This window comes from Lithobates pipiens, unplaced genomic scaffold (assembly GCF_037356315.1).
Source record: "Lithobates pipiens isolate NorthernLeopardFrog02 unplaced genomic scaffold, aLitPip1_a1.2 Scaffold_25, whole genome shotgun sequence".
NCBI lineage: Eukaryota > Metazoa > Chordata > Amphibia > Anura > Ranidae > Lithobates > Lithobates pipiens.
The window spans coordinates 186,238,192-186,256,539 of NW_027507787.1; the positions used below are offsets into that span (position 1 = coordinate 186,238,192).

Consider the following 18,348-nt stretch of genomic DNA (forward strand, 5'->3'; position numbering starts at 1 on the left):
GCCATTATATACAGTTAGTCCAGGAGGTTCCGGAACTGCGTTCCTACTGAAAAAAGGCCCTGGTTTTAGAAAAGGCAACTGAAGTGTCACACTCACCTCTCTGGCCCATCGTCTTCGCCACTTTTGGGTTACACCCTGAGTTTTACATGATATGTGAACGCTAACCCTATAAGGAAAGTAAAATGAATTATATTATAGTAATTTAGCATCTTGTGCATTAAAATTTTGCTGACTAGTTGCCTATCTCAACCAATAAGATTCATTCATTCTGCAGTGCAGAGTTGAAAACAAGGTCTTGGTCAATGGGTTGGTAGCACCACACAGCCATAGCTCTTTAGTAGAAGAATCCACTGCTTTGTTCTGGCATGTCTCAATTATAATTGTACCATCCATGTTGTATCTCATTCAACATAATCAAAAAATATCTAAACTGTCCAAATGCATTCTTTTAAAAAATAATCTAAGTTGAATTTGCCTACCTCTATAGTTTGGGGTATTTTGCATACAATAATTATTTAGTCAACATCTTCCTTAAACTGGAATGTCAACTTAAATGTGGAGGTTCTGCTGTATGCCCTCACCCCCTCAGAGACACAAAGCCCATTGAATAATCAGCTTGGGTGAGGATGGCGCTGAGTCCTTGGACAGGTAAGTGTCCTTTTATTAAATTAAAAAGTATGGCAATATATATATATATATATATTTGGAATTTTACTTACCTAGGTGGATGTAGCATCCATCCCCCGCCGGCTCTAAGGCTAAGAACCTAGCGATTGAAAAACCACTGATCACTTGGTTCTCAGAGCTCCCTGAGCACAGAGCTGGTGATTGTCAGTCACCGCTTTTTGATTTGCTCCTCCAGCGCTCACTGGAGTGCTGGGCTGTGGAGGGGGCGGGAGTGACCCATTCAGAATCTAAGCAGCTCGCTGAGAGGCTGAGCCAGGTGGCGGTCCAGGCATGTGGGCGAATCCCACCCATATGGTCACAATCTTTCCCAAGCCTTGACTGGCACTGTGACATCAGCCGACAGCAGACTTAAGCCCACTGTCTGCTGAAAACAGATCACAGGAGTGCAGAGCGAGCTGCACTTCTGTGATCCACAGGAGAAGTATATCCAAACAAGAATTGACTGTACTTCCCCTTTAAACGTCAACAGCTACAATATTGGTAGCTGTTGAATTTAAATTTCTTGCAAACAGACTGAATATCTTCTTCAAGCCCTGGTTCACACCAGTGTGACTTGTCATACGTTTTGACAGTTTAAAAATCGCATTACAAGTCGCACCCATTTTGCGGCAGTGGAACTATTGAAGCCGCAGCGACTTAAAAAAAGGTTCCTGCACTAACGTTCTGCGATTTCATTATGACTTGCATTGACTTCTGTTAAATGAAGTCACAAGCTACAATGAAATCGCCCACTGAATTTGTACTGATCTGCGGATTTCAAATCGGGCTGAAGAAGCACGATTTCAAAGCCGCACTGGTGTGAATTAGGGCTGAGTGTCCCTCAATCTCAAGTTCAGAAGTTGGGAGTAGGGATGAGCTCAGTGTTTGAGTCAAACGCATGTTTGCCTCGAACACCGGCTGTTCGACGTTCGGCGAAGCCAGAATTCTGTGGGCCGTTCGCACCATATTCGTGTGGAGCTCACGGCCCACAATGCACTGCGCCATCGCAGTGCATTGCTGGCTCATGATTGGCCAATCACAGTGCCAGCAGCGAGGAGATACATAATTGGCCACAGGCAGGATGCCTGTGGCCAATTATAGCTCAGGCGGGTTTAGTACACGCCCCACACTATCAGCGCAGTGGCCTTGTGAAGTGTGTTGCCGCGGTCAGGGAAAGAGCATGATAGGCAGGGACAGTGTCTTTATTGCTTGGGAACCTAGTGCTTGTTCAGTGAGTGTTGTGTGCCTCCTGCACAGTATACACCTGAAGCTACCCTTTATTACTGGTGTCCTGTTTCTGTAATACAGGCATCTGCAGAAGTTAGAGTGGGTGTTGTGTGCCTCCTGCTCAGTATACACCTAAATATACCCCTTATTGCTGGTGTTCTGTTTCTGTAATACAGGCATCTGCAGCAGTTAAAGTGGGTGTTGTGTGCCTCCTGCACAGTATACACCTGAAGCTACCCCTTATTGCTGGTGTTGTTCTTTTTCTGTAATACAGGCATCGGCAGCATTTAAAGTGGGTGTTGTGTGCCTCCTGCACAGTATACACCTGAAGCTACCCTTTATTACTGGTGTTTTGTTTCTGTAATACAGGCATCTGCAGAAGTTAGAGTGGGTGTTGTGTGCCTCCTGCACAGTATACACCTGAAGTTACCCTTTATTACTGGTGTTCTGTTTCTGTAATACAGGCATCTGCAGCAGTTAAAGTGGGCATTGTGTGCCTCCTGCAAATTATACACCTGAAGCTACCCCTTATTGCTGGTGTTGTTCTTTTTCTGTAATACAGGCATCTGCAGCATTTACAGTGGGTGTTGTGTGCCTCCTGCACAGTATACACCTGAAACTACCCCTTATTGCTGGTGTTGTTCTGTTTCTGTAACACAGGCAGGCAGCTGCAGTAATTGCTGGTTTTCCCATCTAGCTGCAGGCCATTACTATATCTGGAAGGCCAAAAATGAGAGACAGATAGTCAAGAGCCAATAAAAGAGGGCAAGCAGGCTCTGTGTCTAGAGACAACAGTGCTGGTCGTGGACGCGGTGCATAGTCATCAGCAAGTGGCCATGGGACACACTTGTCCTTATTTTCGGCAGCTGGACGTGTTGAGCCGCATCATGCCGAAGACTTGGCAGAGTGGATGACCAAGCCCTCCTCATCCTCTCTCACCCAGGCTCAGGGTACTAGCAAAGCAGCTGCCAACGCGTCCTCTTCCCTCGTCTCAATGTTATCAGTCACTCCTTCCCTAGACCCACCATGCCCTCCTGAGGAGTCCCCCAAACTGTTTGAGCACAGTGTTGGGTACATGCTCCAGGAGGATGCCCAGCATTTTGAAGGCTCTGATAATGATACCCAGCTAGAGGAAGGCAGTAGCGTGAGCGCAGAGAGAGGGGATGCTCAAGAAGGACAGCAATCTGGCAGTCATGTTCCACCAGCTGCAGCTTACTGCCAGGTTTGCTCCAGTGATGAAGAGGGAGGGGATGATGAGGTCACTGACTCCACGTGGGTGCCTGATAGGAGAGAGGAGGAGGAGGCACACCTCTAACGAGGCAGGATGCCTCTGCGCGTTATTCCAAAAGTTCTTTGGTGTGGGCCTTTTTTGAGACCAGTGCATCAGATCGCACCGCTGCTATTTGCAACATATGTCTCAAGCGTATCTCGTGTGGCCAAAACATCAACCGCTTGGGCACCACATGCTTGGCCAAACATATGTTGACCTGCCATGCAGCTCGTTGGCAAGCGTACCTTAGAGACTCACACCAAAGAACAAAGCGGACCTCTCCTTGCTCCTCATCAGCTGGGATCTCCAACCCCACTAGACCTTCAGCCCTCTCTGAAACCTGCACTGAGAGGAATGAAGGTGTAGAATTAGGTGTGTCACAGCCAAGTAGTTGCAGGCACTCTGCTAGCAGTACACCAATGTCCGATTGTAGCAGGCAAATTTCCCTGCCCCAGCTGCTGGACCATCAAAAGAAGTTCACTCCCAGCCATCCAGATGCCCAGCGGTTGAATGCTAGCTTGGCTAAATTGCTAGCACTTCAACTGCTGCCTTTTCAGTTGGTAGACTCGGCCCCCTTCCGTGAGTTTGTGCAATGTGCGGTTCCTCAGTGGCAGGTTCCCAAACACCATTTTTTCTCACGTAAGGCGATTCTGGCTCTCTACCGGCATGTGGAAGGCAATGTCCATGCCTCGCTGGACAGGGCAGTCAGCGGTAAGGTGCATATTACCACTGACTCTTGGTCCAGCAGGCATGGGCAGGGACGTTACCTATCTTTCACAGCCCATTGGGTCACTCTTCTGGCAGCTAGGAAGGATGCAGGACAAGGTGCAGTAGTGTTGGAGGTTGTTCCGCCACCACGCCTCCAAAATGCTACTACTGGTTGTGACACACCTCTCTCCTCCATCCCCTCCTCTTCTTCTTCCTCCATGGCCTCTTCCAGTGCTTTGTCCTTGGAACCAGCGTTGCTTCATAGGCGTTCAAGGGGCTACCAGTTTTTTCAAAAAAGCTACGCTATAGTGATTCAATCCAATGTGTTATAAATACGTTCAAGGGGCTACGCAAGTACGCAGGCAAAAAGATGACATGCCGTGCTTGCGCTGGTTTGTTTGGGGGACAGGAGCCACACTGGGGCAGATATTTTGTCAGCTCTGCAGGGGCAGGCCGAAAGGTGGTTGATGCCATGCCAGCTTAAGCCAGGAATGGTGGTTTGCGACAATGGCACCAACATCCCCTCCACCCTCCGACAGGGACAACTGACCCATGTGCCCTGTGTGGCTCACATCCTTAACCTGGTGGCGCAGTGGTTCTTGGGCAGGTACCCAGGCTTACAGGATGTCCTGAGGCAGGCCAGGAAAGTCTGTGTGCTTTTCCGCCAATCATATAATGCCAGTGCTCAGCTGGCTGAGCTCCAAAAGGAGTTGATCCTGCCCAAGAACCCCCTTATATGTGACATGCCCACCAGGTGGAACTCAACGTTGGCCATGCTGCAGCGGCTGCACATGCAGCAGAGGGCCATCAATGAGTACCTGTGCGACTACGGCACCAGGACAGGGTCAGGGGAGCTCAGTTTTTTAACACCACACCAGTGGGGCATGATCAGGGATGCATGCACTGTCCTGTCACCATTTGAGGAGGCCACGAGGATAGTGAGCAGTGACAGTTCATGCATCAGTGGCACTGTACCTCTTGTCCACCTGTTGGAACATACGCTGCGTGGAATAATGGACAGGGCACTTGAGGCAGAACAGAGTCAGGAAGAGGAGAACTTCCTTGCCTCTCAAGATCCCCTTTATCCAGGCAGTGTTCCTGCTGTCCCACCCATCACACAGGAAGAGGACGAGGAGGAGGATTGTGTCAGCATGGAGGTGGAGCCTGGCACTCAGCATCAGCAGTCTTTTAGGGATGATTTACAGTCCCAAGAAACCCGTGGATTTGTACGTGGCTGGGAGGAGGTGGCTACGGATCATGTTGTCCATGGTTGTCTGCGAGCTGGTGGTAAGTAGGCTTGGATTTTTCCTGGGCATTCCCCAGGCCTTGTTGTTACCTAATTTAGCCTTCCAGTGCCACTTACTGCTATAGCCAGCTATAGATGAGGGCGGTGGCGAGTTTTTTCATATCGTATTTGTATTGGTGCAGAAATGCACCAACACCTCTGCAGCCATTGTGCTACATGCTGGGTGTTTGGTGTGCTGCATGTACCTTTAAGAAGGGGTGGGCTCCCCTTCAGTCCACCTGACCTCATCTATCCATTAGAATGCATGTGCCTCCACTGTGGGGACACTCATACTTTAGTGTTAGGACCACAGAGACAAGGGTGCCTTGACGAGGCTCTGTGGCTTACGCATGCGTTTGCAAATGCGTGCGGACTAAACCCTTGTTTTTAAATGTACTGTTAGACAGGTCAATTTTGTTGTCTGCGAGCTGGTGGTAAGTAGGCTTGGATTTTTCCTGGGCATTCAGGCCTTGTTGTTACCTGATTTAGCCTTCCAATGCCACTTACTGCTATAGCCAGCTATAGATGAGGGCGGTGGAGAGATTTTTCATGTTGCCCTTAGTGACCCAGAGGACTCCGGACCGAATGCATCAGCTAACCTACGCTGCATGGCCTCCCTGATCCTGCAAAGCCTGCGGAAGGATCCTCGTATTCTTCGGGTCAATGTGAGGGACCATTGCTGGCTGGCCACTCTCCTTGATCCACGGTACAAGGGTAAGGTTGCGGACCTTATCTTGCCGTCGCAGAGGGAACAGAGGATGAGACATCTCTGGGAGGCCTTGCAGAAAGGTCTGTGCAACGCATTCCTAGAGACTGAGAGGTTACAAACTCCTGGTCCTGGACAACGTGTTGCTGAGGCTTCGGTCAGTCACAGAAGGAGCGGCGAAGAAGGTGGCCGTCTGACCAATGTGTTCAGACAATTTTTTAGTCCGCAGCCCTAAGGTATGATCGGTTCCAGCAGCCATCGCCAGCGTCTGATTTACATGGTGCAGGAATACCTAGGGGCAAGGTCAGACTTGGACACCTTTCCCACCGAAAATCCTCTGGCTTACTAGGTCTTGAGGATGGATCACTGGCCAGAGCTTGCACAGTATGCAATTGAGCTACTGGCCTGTCCTGCATCCAGCGTTCTTTCGGAACGCACCTTCAGTGCTGCTGGTGGCTTTGTAACCAATCACAGGGTGCGCCTGTCCACCGACTCGGTTGATGGACTGACCTTCATAAAGATGAATCAGTCTTGGATCACCACCAGCTACCAAGCACCTGACGCTGATGTAAACAAATATTTTTTTTTTTTAAATGTCACATCCCTTCAAGACTGCCTATGCTGAGTGACTGTCCTGTTATGATGACTGGCTATCCTCTTCCTCCTCAATGATCCTGCTGATAGCTTGGAAGAACATTTTTGGTTCTGGGTGACACCACCAATGACTAAGCCCCAATTTTTCAGCCCCTGTTTAACAGGGGCGTGTATTTTCAATTTTTGATGCAATGCTTTGCAGCAGGGCTCATTCCTGCACTCCAACTAGAGTATCTGGGAGAGGCTGCTTTGTCGTGGCACCAGCACCAGTGCCTAAGGCCCAATTTCTCAGCCCCTGTTTAACAGGGGCATGTAATTACAATTTTTGATGCAATGCTTTGCAGCAGGGCTCATTTCTGCACTCCAACCAGAGTATATGGGAGAGGTTGCAGTGTCATGATATAATTCTTAATATAATATTTCACAGCAGGGCCCGTTCCTGTGCCCACCGAGAGTAACTGAGAACTTATAGTGTTGTGGCACCAGTACCACCACCACTACCACAACCACCAAAGGCCCAATTTTTCTACCATTGTTCAACAATGGCATGTAATTACAATTCTTGATATAATCCTTCACAGCAGGGCGCTCCAGCGCCCACCAAGAGTCACTTTGAGGGCTTACAGTGTTGTGGCAACACCAACACCTTAGGCCCACATTTCTGCAGAGCATATAGGGCAGACCCCTACTTTCAAACATCCAACTTACAAATGTCTCCTATTTTCAAACGGAAGGAGACAACAGGAAGGGAGATGAAAAAAGACGGACGGCAAAAAAATTATACAGGGGTGATAACCCTTCCCTATGTTTTCCAAAAAGCTTAAAAATAGTTTTTTTGACTGGAGCTACACTTTAAAAATGTACCAGTTCAAAATTACAGATTCTACTTAACACAACAAACTTACACAGTCCCTGTCTTGTTTGCACCACCTGTATACTGCTGTTCTGAGTATATAGCGCCTTTACTTTTTCAAATTTGAGTACAGGGTTCCCTTTAATATCCATACAAGACCCAAAGGGGCTGGTAATGGGGGGGGGGGGCTACCCATGCCATTTTTCTCAATGATTTTCATCCGTATTGCCAGAACCAGACATTACATTAAAACTACAAGCAGTTTTAAATTACTTTTTTTCCGTTAAATGTCATTTTGTGCAGGGACTGTTCTAAACACAGGAAACACGTTGAACTTCACAGGCATACTATAGACACCCCCCCAGGCACGATATTTAAAGGAATATTTCACTTTTTATTTTTCACTTTAATCGTCATTAACCACTTCCCGACCAGCGCACGACGATGTACGTCGACAGAATGGCACAGGCAGGCATATTGGCGTACAGGTACGTCCAATATTCAATGCCGCCCTGCCATCGGGAGCGCGCCGCCGGCGGCGCGCTCCCGCGCTGGTCGGGACCCCCGTGAGTCTGGTCGCAGGACCCGCGGACTCGATCGCCACGGGCATCCCCGCGATCGTCTCACGGAGCGGCCGAATGGAGGAAATGCCGAGTAAACAGCATTTCTCCATTCTGCCTAGCAACTAGTGACGCTGATCTCTGCTCCATGTGATTGGAGCAGAGATCAGTGTTCACTAAATGAAAGCCCAACCCCCCCACAGTTAGTAACACACCCCTGGGAACACTTAACCCCTACACTGCCACCCACTGCCACTGGTTAACCCCTTCACTGCCAGTGTCATTTACACAGGAATCACTGCATTTATATAGCAGTGATTACTGTATAAATGACAATGGTCCCAAAAATGTGTCAAAAATGTCAGATGGGTCCCCCACAATGTCGCAGTCACAATAAAAATCGCTGATCGCCGACATTACTAGTAAAAAATTATTAATAAAAATGCTATAAAACTATCCCTATTTTGTAAACGCTATAACTTTTGCGCAGACCAATCAATAATCGCTTATTGCGATTTTTTTTACCAAAAATATGTAGAAGAATATGTATCGGCCTAAACTGAGGGAAAAAAAAGTTTTTTTATATATTTTTGGGGGATATTTATTATAACAAAAAGTAAAAAATGATGTGTTTTTTTCAAAATTGTCGCTCTATTTTTGTTTATAGCACAAAAAATAAAAACCGCAGGGGTGATCAAATACCACCAAAAGAAAGCTCTATTTGTGGGAAAAAAAGGATGTCAATTTTGTTTGGGAGCCACGTCGCACGACCGCGCAATTGTCAGTTAAAGAGACGCAGTGCCGAATCGCAAAAAGTGGTCTGGTCTTTGACCAGCAAATTGGTCCGGTCTGAAAGTGGTTAAAATCAGTGCTCCCGAAAAAAAAAACGGCCGTTTAAAAAAAAAAATTGGCATTCACCCATGTCCCCTGGGGAAAGAGACAGGTCCCCAAACCCTTTTTCGGTCAATATTTTGCATATTAGCCATTAAAATTAGCACTTTTGATTTCAAACGTTCGAGTCTCATAGACTTTAATGGGGTTCTAAAGTTCGTACGAATTTTCGGTCCGTTCAAAAGTTCTGGTGCAAACCGAACCTGGGGGCATTCGGCTCGTCCCTATTTGGTAGGTATGCATCTGCATTATGTGGGTGGCAAGAGGTTAAAGTATAACTAAAATCAAAGTCTTTTTAATTTTTAGTTTTGGATAGAATGGAGAGATATTAGAACACCTGGCAGGTTTTGATTGCTGTCTGTGCCCATGTTAGGGAGATTCAACCTCTCTGCTTGTCCTGTGTACCATTATAACCGGGAGTGAAAGTGAAAGAAAATCCAAAAATTTTGATTGTCACCAGAACAGAAATACAGGGGAAATCTTCCATTGGGGACATTGTCCTCTCACTTCGTGTTTGTCTCTATAGTACAGTAAGTATATTAAAATTACCCCAATGGGACACAAATGGCAAAAAAAAAAAAAACGCTGAATGGGGTTTACAACCCTCCATTACACTATCCAATCTTAAAATCAAAAATTTCTCTTTAGTTCTTTAAAATTAAGCTCTTTTTTTAGGTCAAACTGAAAAGAAAACACTTACACAGGTTGATTTTTTTTTAATTATTATTTTGATGAAGATGTAACATGGGTGGTACAACTAAACAGTTTATTATTAAATTAGATGGCAATCTAACTTAAGGGGCAAACAGGAAAATCAGTCTAAAGAAATCTCCAAATAAGAGAAAACATTCCAATCATAGCTACAGAAAATAATGACACATTGATGTATGGTTGTTTGGACATCATAAAACAATGGGGTTGATTTACTAAAGGCAAACAGTTCACTTTTGCAAGGGAAGCTACACGTTGCAAGGGAAATTCCCCCAGAATTTAGTAAAGGAGGGGAACATCTGTCTATTTCTGATCCAATCCTGTCCGTGAAATCCAGATGGATGGTGACCCTATTTTCCATCCATCTGGAGGATCGGATAAGATGAAAACGGACAGGCGGTTCCTTTTCATCCGATCTCCCCATACAGTAGAGCGGTCTCTAAAAGGTCCGTCTCTGCACAGTGAGCAGAAACGGACCTGACATCCGCCTGCTTAGCTGGGATCAACGGAGCGATCCCCCACTGGGCAAAGCAGAGTCCACCGGGCAGACCACCCATGTGAAAGGACCCATATGAAGCAAAAATTGTTTGTTTTTGTTTTTTATTCCATGCATGCGATTGGCTGTTCTTTGCAAAGTGAATTTTAAGCTCATACATGAAGTTCTGGGGAAAATTACCTTGCAAAGTTCAACAGCCTTTAGTAAACCTTTAGTAAATCAACCCCGCTGTTTCTTTTACCTATTTAGAACAGTATTGCCAACCGCCTGTTAATTTACGGGCAGCCCATAAATTTTATCCCATTTTCGGGCTTCCCGTTAAAGCCCATTGCGGGCAGCGGTGCCTATAAAAATATGGCTTTGGGCTGGCCATTGTACTGCCCATATGCTTTACCCAAGTCCTGCCGGGGCTCGTACACACTGGGCTTTTTCGGCCATGCGGGTGCATGCGCAGTGAGTAAGTGATGTAATAGCACCGCCTGGCGACATTTTTTGAATAGAAAGTGTCACGCTGTGTCTAGGCACTGCATCACTGGAGCAGGCAAGAGACCAAACCCTGGCCTGATGCTGCAGTGCACTATGGAGCTCAGGATTCCCACCACCACAGCACTGTGCCCCTGTCTGCATTATCCGTCCATAGCTGCTGGACTCTGGAGACTCCCAACGCCGTACCCTTGACCTGCATTTATCAATCCATTTATTGCCTAGCGGCTGCTATCTGTTGTGATGCCCACAGGCAGCAGTTATCAGGCAAGAATTGCAGTGGTTAGGTGTTTGTTCACAATCTCTGTCTTGCTATCTCCTGTATCCATCCTCAACCACCTCTTTACCATGTCCGCTTGACCACCTCTGTACCATGTCCGCATGCTCTGACCACCTCTTTACCATGTCCGCATGACCACCTATGTACCATGTTTGCATGCTCTGACCACCTCTGTACCATGTCCGCATGCTCTGACCACCTCTGTACCATGTCTGCATGACCACTTCTGTACCATGTCTGCATGCTCTGACCACCTCTGTACCATGTCCGCATGCTCTGACCACCCCTGTACCATGTCCGCATGCTCTGACCACCTCTGTACCATGTCCGCATGCTTTGACCACCTCTGTACCATGTCTGCATGCTCTGACCACCTCTGTATCATGTCTGCATGACCACCTCTTTACCATGTCTGCATGCTCTGGCCACCTCTGTACCATGTCCGCATGCTCTGACCACCTCTGTACCATGTCCGCATGCTCTAACCACCTCTGTACCATGTCCGCATGCTCTGACCCCCCCTGTACCATGTCCGCATGCTCTGGCCACCTCTGTATCATGTCTGCATGACCACCTCTGTACCATGTCTGCATGACCAACTCTGTACCATGTCCGCATACTCTGACCACCTCTGTACCATGTTTGCATGCTCTGACCACCTCTGCACCATGTCCGCATGCTCTGACCAGCTCTGTACTATGTCCGCATGCTCTGACCAGCTCTGTACTATGTCCGCATGCTCTGACCAGCTCTGTACCATGTCCACATGTTCTGGCCACCTCTGTACCATGTCTGCATGACCACCTCTGTACCATGTCCGCATGCTCTGACCACCTCTGTACCATGTTTGCATGTTCTGACCACCTCTGCACCATGTCCGCATACTCTGACCACCTCTGTATCATGTCCGCATGCTCTGACCACCTCTGTACCATGTCCACATGCTCTGACCACCTCTGTACCATGTCCACATGCTCTGACCACCTCTGCACCATGTCCGCATGCTCTGACAAGCTCTGTACTATGTCCACATGCTCTGACCACCTCTGCACCATGTCCGCATACTCTGACCACCACTGTATCATGTCCGCATACTCTGACCACCTCTGTATCATGTCCGCATGCTTTGACCAGCTCTGTACCATACCATGTCTGCATGCTCTGACCACCTCTGTACCATACTGTGTCCCCATGCTCTGACCACCTCTGTACCATACTGTGTCCTCATGCTCTGACCACCTCTGTACCATGTCCCCATGCTCTGACCACCTCTGTAACATGTCCCCATGCTCTGACCACCTTTGTACCATATCCCCATGCTCTGACCACCTCTGTACCATGTCCACATGCTCTGACCACCTCTGTACCATGTCCACATGCTCTGACCACCTCTGTACCATGTCCACATGCTCTGACCACCTCTGTACCATGTTCACTGTCAGAAACCATGAATCAGACTGAGACAGAAGTACAATTAAATCACACTTGTTTATTAATAAAAATAAAAAAGGTAAATAGAAAAGCGTAGTCAAGCATAGCCAGAGTCCAGTAACCAGATTGTGTAATCAGCCAGGCCAAAGTTCAATAACCAGATCGGGTAATCAGCCAGGCCTGAAGTCAGGGCTCCAAGTAGAGCAACTGCAAGCAGGATAAGGAGCCAGGAGGGATGTCAGCAAGCCAGTCTTGAAACAAACCGCAGGAGATGGTTCCTTGTGATGTGACCAAAGCGAAGGCAGATGAGAAGTGAGCAGGGAGGCTTTAACTAGGCAGGTCAGACGAGCATCATCGGGAACAGCTGGTAACTTTGGAGAGAGATGAGAGCTGGCAATTAGCCGACAGCTGAGCGGCCAGTCCAGAGAAGGAAGGGCTAAGCCAGCCCTGACAGTCCACATGCTCTGACCACCCCTGTACCATGTCCACATGCTCTGACCACCCCTGTACCATGTCCACATGCTCTGACCACCTCTGAACCATGTCCGCATGCTCTGACCACCTCTGTACCATGTCCACATGCTCTGACCACCTCTGAACCATGTCCCCATGCTCTGACCACCTCTGTACCATGTCCCCATGCTCTGTCCACCTCTGTACCATACCATGTCCGCATTGTTTGACCACCTCTGTACCATGTCTGCACATTCTACAGTGCAAGGGGGAATTATGCAGACCCTGATGTAATTGCAAACTCTGGTGTAAAGGGCAATGTAGTGGACTCTGAGAAAAGGTGGTCTCTGGTGACCAGAGCCCCCCTTTTTACATCACAGTTCCCCCTTAGATCATGATCTGCAGAGTCCCCTTGCACTGTAAGGAGGAAGCCTGTACACTGATGTATGGAGGAACTCTGTGCTGGCTGGGTTATATTAAAGCGGAGGGCCACCCTAAACAAAAAAAAATTACATAAAATTGTTCCTAAAAATCTGAAAAAAAAATGTTTTTTTTTAACTTACCAGAAATGGCTGTTGCTAGGCAGATCGTCCTAATCTGCCACTTCCTATACCACAGTGATCTTCGAGAGGAAGTTAACCCTGATGAGTTTACTTCCTCTTTCATTCCCTGCAAAGGCAAAGCATAATGGGCTACTATGCATCGAAGTCACCGCTGTCCCCTGTAGTCCTCCGCATCCATCTTCTCGGTGGGTCTCGCAGCTCCGCCGCTGTCATACGGCGAAGCCGCAATGACGTCACTCCCGCGCATGCACACGGGAGCCGAGACGCGTGGCATTGAGCGGCATCTTCGTTATCGAAGATGCCATGCACAGTGCGCCTGCGCGCCGCTGTCTACGGCGCATTGCGCCGTAGACAGTGGTGCCCGTCTTCGGGTAAATATCTCCTAAACCGCATAGGTTTGGGAGATATTTCTTGGACCTACAAGTAAGCCTTAATCTAGGCTTACCTGTAGGTCAAAGTGGTTTGTAAGGGTTTACAACCACTTTCAGTCTTCTCTTCCTCGCGTTGTCTTCTGGGGAATGGGGCGCGCTGTGTTCTGGGAGCTGTGTGTGTCCCAGAACACATCCAGCCATTCACAAAGTGCTGCGCGACTCGTGCATGAGCAGTAGGAAACGGGCAGTGAAGCCGCAAGGCTCCACTGAGCGTTTCCCTTAGAATGGCGGTGTCGGAACCCGAGAGCCGAGGGATGGATCGGTCTCAGGGAACCTGGACAGGTAGGTGTGCTTATTATCTCTGCTGGTCCCCGCTGTGTCCTGGGAACTGTGTGTTTCCCAGAACACAACGGGGGGGGGGGGGGGGGGCATCTGCAGCGGTCTTGTCCCGGAAGTGGGTGCAGATACCTGGATTATCCAGGTAACTGCACCCCCCTCACCCCTGAAAGGTGCCGATTGTGGCACCGGAGGGGGGGAGGGATCAGATGAGCGGAACTTCCACTTCAGGGTGGAGGACCGCTTTAAACACATTGCCAATAGCACTAGCTACATGTTTAGAGTTTAAATATTGATATTTGCACTGTTTAGCACTGAAAACAACCATTTTAGGTACTTATGCGATGTCAGTAAAAAAATTTGGCTCTGCAGGACATTTCATAAGTATTTTGCCAGTAAAACAATGGTGCTGTTTGTAAATTTTGTTGTCTTGCCAGTATATTTTAGTTTCGGGGGTTTGGCAACACTGATTTAGAACCTGGGATCTTGGAAAGTGCATAAGAAACACATTTGATTGATTACTGAATAAGGAGATAGAATACTTTGAGTAGTCAAGGGTTAATAACCAGTGGGTTCTGATTGGCTGCAGAGGAAATCCCCCATAATATTTATTTGGCAAGAACACTGTAGTGATCATTTCAAGGCAATTAAGACTCCAGCATGATCGTGTGGCTTGGCTGTGCTTTGCTTCTAGTCTCAGTGCTATTCCTCATCTCTGTCTGGAGAATGGGATCCAGGAGCCATGGATATGTAAAGTACCCCAAGAGCTTACCATCATTGCCTGTCATCGGAAGTTTACTTCACCTTGGAAATAAGCTGCCTCCACACATCCTGTTCTGTAACCTGCAGAAGAAGTATGGCAGCCTCTACTCCTTTATGATGGGTTCCCACTATGTGGTTGTAGTGAATAACCATGAGGACGCCAGAGAGGTCTTGCTGAAGAAGGGCAAAACATTTGGTGGGAGACCCCGCACAGTGAGTATCACAAAACCAAGAGGTGTGCAATTCATAGATCAGGATGTTAAATAGGATCACAGTGTTTATTTTTAGGTTTTGCAATTTCTTTAATACTATATACATTATGTTGGTCTGTGTTTAGTTTCTTAAAGATAAAGCATTAAAAGAAAAGTTCTGGGGCCACAGAACGTAAAGGCTGAGTGCCTTTAAAAGAAAAAAACACACACCACTAATGCCCTGTACACACGGTCGGACTTTCTGACGACAAAATCCCTCTGATTTTTTCCGAGGGATTTTGGCCCAAACTTGTCTAGCATACACGCGGCAGCACAAAGTTGTCAGAAAATCACGCGGTGACGTAGAACACGTAAGACGGGACTATACACGGGTCAATAGCTTTCATCTCGTAATTTATTCTGAGCATGTGTGCCACTTTGTCCGTCAGAATTTTCTACACACGATCAGAATTTAAACGATCGGATTTTGGTGTCGGAAAATTTTAGATCCAGCTCTCAAACTTTATGTGTCGGAAATTCAGATGGAAAAAGTCCAATGGAGCTCACACATGATCGGATTTTCCAACAACACAATCCGATCACACATTTTCCGTCGGAAAGTCCGAACGCGTGTACGGGGCATTAGACAAAAAATTGGCTAGTTTAATAAGATCCAAAGTTGAAGAGCCATGTTATAAATAGCAACCAGCCAGACCCCATCTCTCTTGACTACAGTAAACTGAATGTAGGTTGGTTGCTATAAGTTACCATATTCTACACCCCCTAGACTCTAGTAGGACTCATTTGCACTGGAATATGCTGCAACAACCTGCTTGAACACAGGGGAAAAAAAATGCTTCTGCCTCATTTGTCTTTAACACAATCCACATTTTGTGTTGTGTTGTGCTGCAGGGCCGAGTAGCAAAATGAATGTCACCTCAACACATTGCAACTGAGCTTCATATGCTACTATGCATTGCAGTAATCATAACAACCCGATGGTGTGAATGGACCCTAAGGATAAGTTTATATTACCAGCCCTTGTTCAGCAATGAGCCCCAGCATCCTCTACCTGTCGGCCATAAAACCACAAGACCCGATAACTCAGCTGGGAGAAAGTTATTTAACTAAAATAAGCTATTTAGTAACAGCCATTAATAGTAATAATAAAGAACCCCTGGACCTAAAACAGGACTGTATTTATTGAAACCTGAAATGGACAGTTGTTGAATACAATACAGACAGTTCTCCTGAAAGACGAGAATTAAAACTCCTTTTTGTGGCTACAATAGTGCCATTACATATTACTCATAAACTGTTTTATGGATCAGAGTTTTCTTTTTTTCTTTTATAATGACAATGAACAAGCACATAAAAGACTATTAGCGGATATTAAAGCTGACGTTTAGGTAAGGCAATTTATTACATAGTTACATTGATTTAGATTGGACCAATCTAAGTATACATGTGCCAAAACTGTGGAATCTTAATGGGGTAGGGAGGCACGGCACAATCTCCACCTCGTCCAGTTAAAGAACTCTGCATTAATTGAGAAAATGCAAAGTGTTCTCTGAATGGTGCCCATGCTGAGCAGGTGCCCTTCTGTGTTTAGTGAGCAGCAGGGCAGCCATTCAGATTGGACCAGCGGCAATCACTTCAGGCATGAGCAATGTAACTGCCACAGTTCCCAACTCTGTTTCTGTCCACCTGAGAGTTTTGGGTGCCCCTACCCAACTTTGCATTTTATTTTTTTTATTATCAATTGTTATTAATATTTATCATTACAAGAAAAAGACAGAAACAAAACAAAAAACAATTGTTCTACTTCCATCAATATTCTAATGCATAGTATCCCAGTTTATATATATATATATATATATATATATATATATATATATATATACATATAGATATATATAAAGGGAGGGGGGGGGGCATGGCAAGGTGAAACGGACAGGGACTACTTTTCATCTCTGCAACAAATATTCCTTTCCCATAGAGTGGTAAACCATTTATGGAAAGGAAAGTATTGAGGAGTAAAAGTCAACATTTGAGTCCATACATAATCCGTACAGTCTGATAAATTAAAAAAATTAAGTAGTCCAGTATACAGCAGAAAGGGAAAACATTTTGACTTACAAAGGTCTACCCATAGCTGGCTGAGTAAGTTTTTTATAAGTTGAAATGCATTATCTATATTCTATTAGTTGTTCATTTTAACTTGTAGCACTTTGAGATCTTTTTGATGTAAAGTGCATTATAAATAAAATCTATTATTATTATTATTATTATCAAATGTATGGGAAAGACAGGAGACCAGTACTGGCTCATTTGTTTGGTGTATTGATGAGGGTTTTCAGTGGGATGTAAAGCTTGGTATAGACTATTGTTGTTTCCCGTTCAACTCAGCGGGTTTAACGAAAAAAAAAAAATGTCAGCTCCGGACGGAGCCGCTTTACTCACTAGGCAAAGTAAGTACAGCGATCTCCCCCCTGAGCTGTTGAGTTCTGACAGGTGGACAGTCCTCCACCAGAACACTCCAATCAGTGCTCTCTGCCATTGACTGAGAGTGCTGATTGGGAGTCGGTTGGCTGCTGGTTTTCCAGCATGCTTATCAGACACATGACGGCCGGCTGGCTTCTGCTGGACAGACCGAAATACACACAGGCCGAATGTTGGTCTTATTTTTTTTTTAACTGGCAAATGTCTGCCGACATTCTGCCTGTGTGTACCTGGCTTAAGAGTTACAGAAATGTGATAGTCACTGTGTAATATGCCTAATGTTTCTTTAATTTTAAGTTGACAACAGATATATTGACAAGAGATGGCAAGGACATTGCATTTGCTGACTATAGCCCAACCTGGAAGTTTCACCGCAAAATGGTCCATTCAGCGCTGTGTATGTTCGGTGAAGGGACAGTTGCCATTGAGAAGATCAGTGAGTATGCAGACATCACGACAGCTTTGAGACATGACTGCAAATATGAACTAAGGCAGGCAGTGGCATTGCTAGGAGGTGGCTTTTGGGGCTATAGTCCCGAATCTGGAGCCCATAGCCCAGAGTATCTGAAGGGGGAGGGGAGGCTCTCTGGGGACCCTGATGCAAGTGGGGGGCTCTCTGGGGACCCTGATTTTAAGGGGGGCTCTCTGAGGAAACTGATTTTAAGGGGGAGGCTCTCCAGGGACCCCCGATTTAAGGGGGAGGCTCTCTGGGGGCCATAATGTAAGGTGAGGCTCTCTGGGAACCCTGGCGTAAGTGGGGGGGCTCTCTGGGGACCCTGATGCAATGGAAGGGGGCTCTCTCGGGACCCTGATGCAAGGGGGAGGCTCTCTGGGGACCCTGATGTAAGGGGGAGGCTCTCTGGGGACCCTAATGTAAGTGGGGGGCTCTCTGGAGATATATACACACGTATATTACTTGATATATATATGTACGCTCGCCCAAGCATATGACTTTCTTTACTACACTGCCATGAGCTCTAGCCCCAGATCTTTTGTAGACCTAGCTCCT

General features: G+C 46.7%; 1 protein-coding gene across 1 annotated transcript in view; it reads left to right on the forward strand.

Annotated features, from left to right (window-relative positions):
- Window positions 1-14,506: 14,506 nt before the first annotated feature.
- CYP17A1 (cytochrome P450 family 17 subfamily A member 1) overlaps window positions 14,507-18,348 on the forward strand; it is a 36,733-nt gene continuing 32,891 nt past the window's right edge. The window contains exons 1-2 of the mRNA XM_077455294.1: window positions 14,507-14,859; window positions 17,637-17,775. Coding sequence (XP_077311420.1) covers window positions 14,545-14,859; window positions 17,637-17,775 — 454 coding nt within the window. The 5' untranslated portion in view covers window positions 14,507-14,544. The remainder of the gene's footprint in view (window positions 14,860-17,636; window positions 17,776-18,348) is intronic.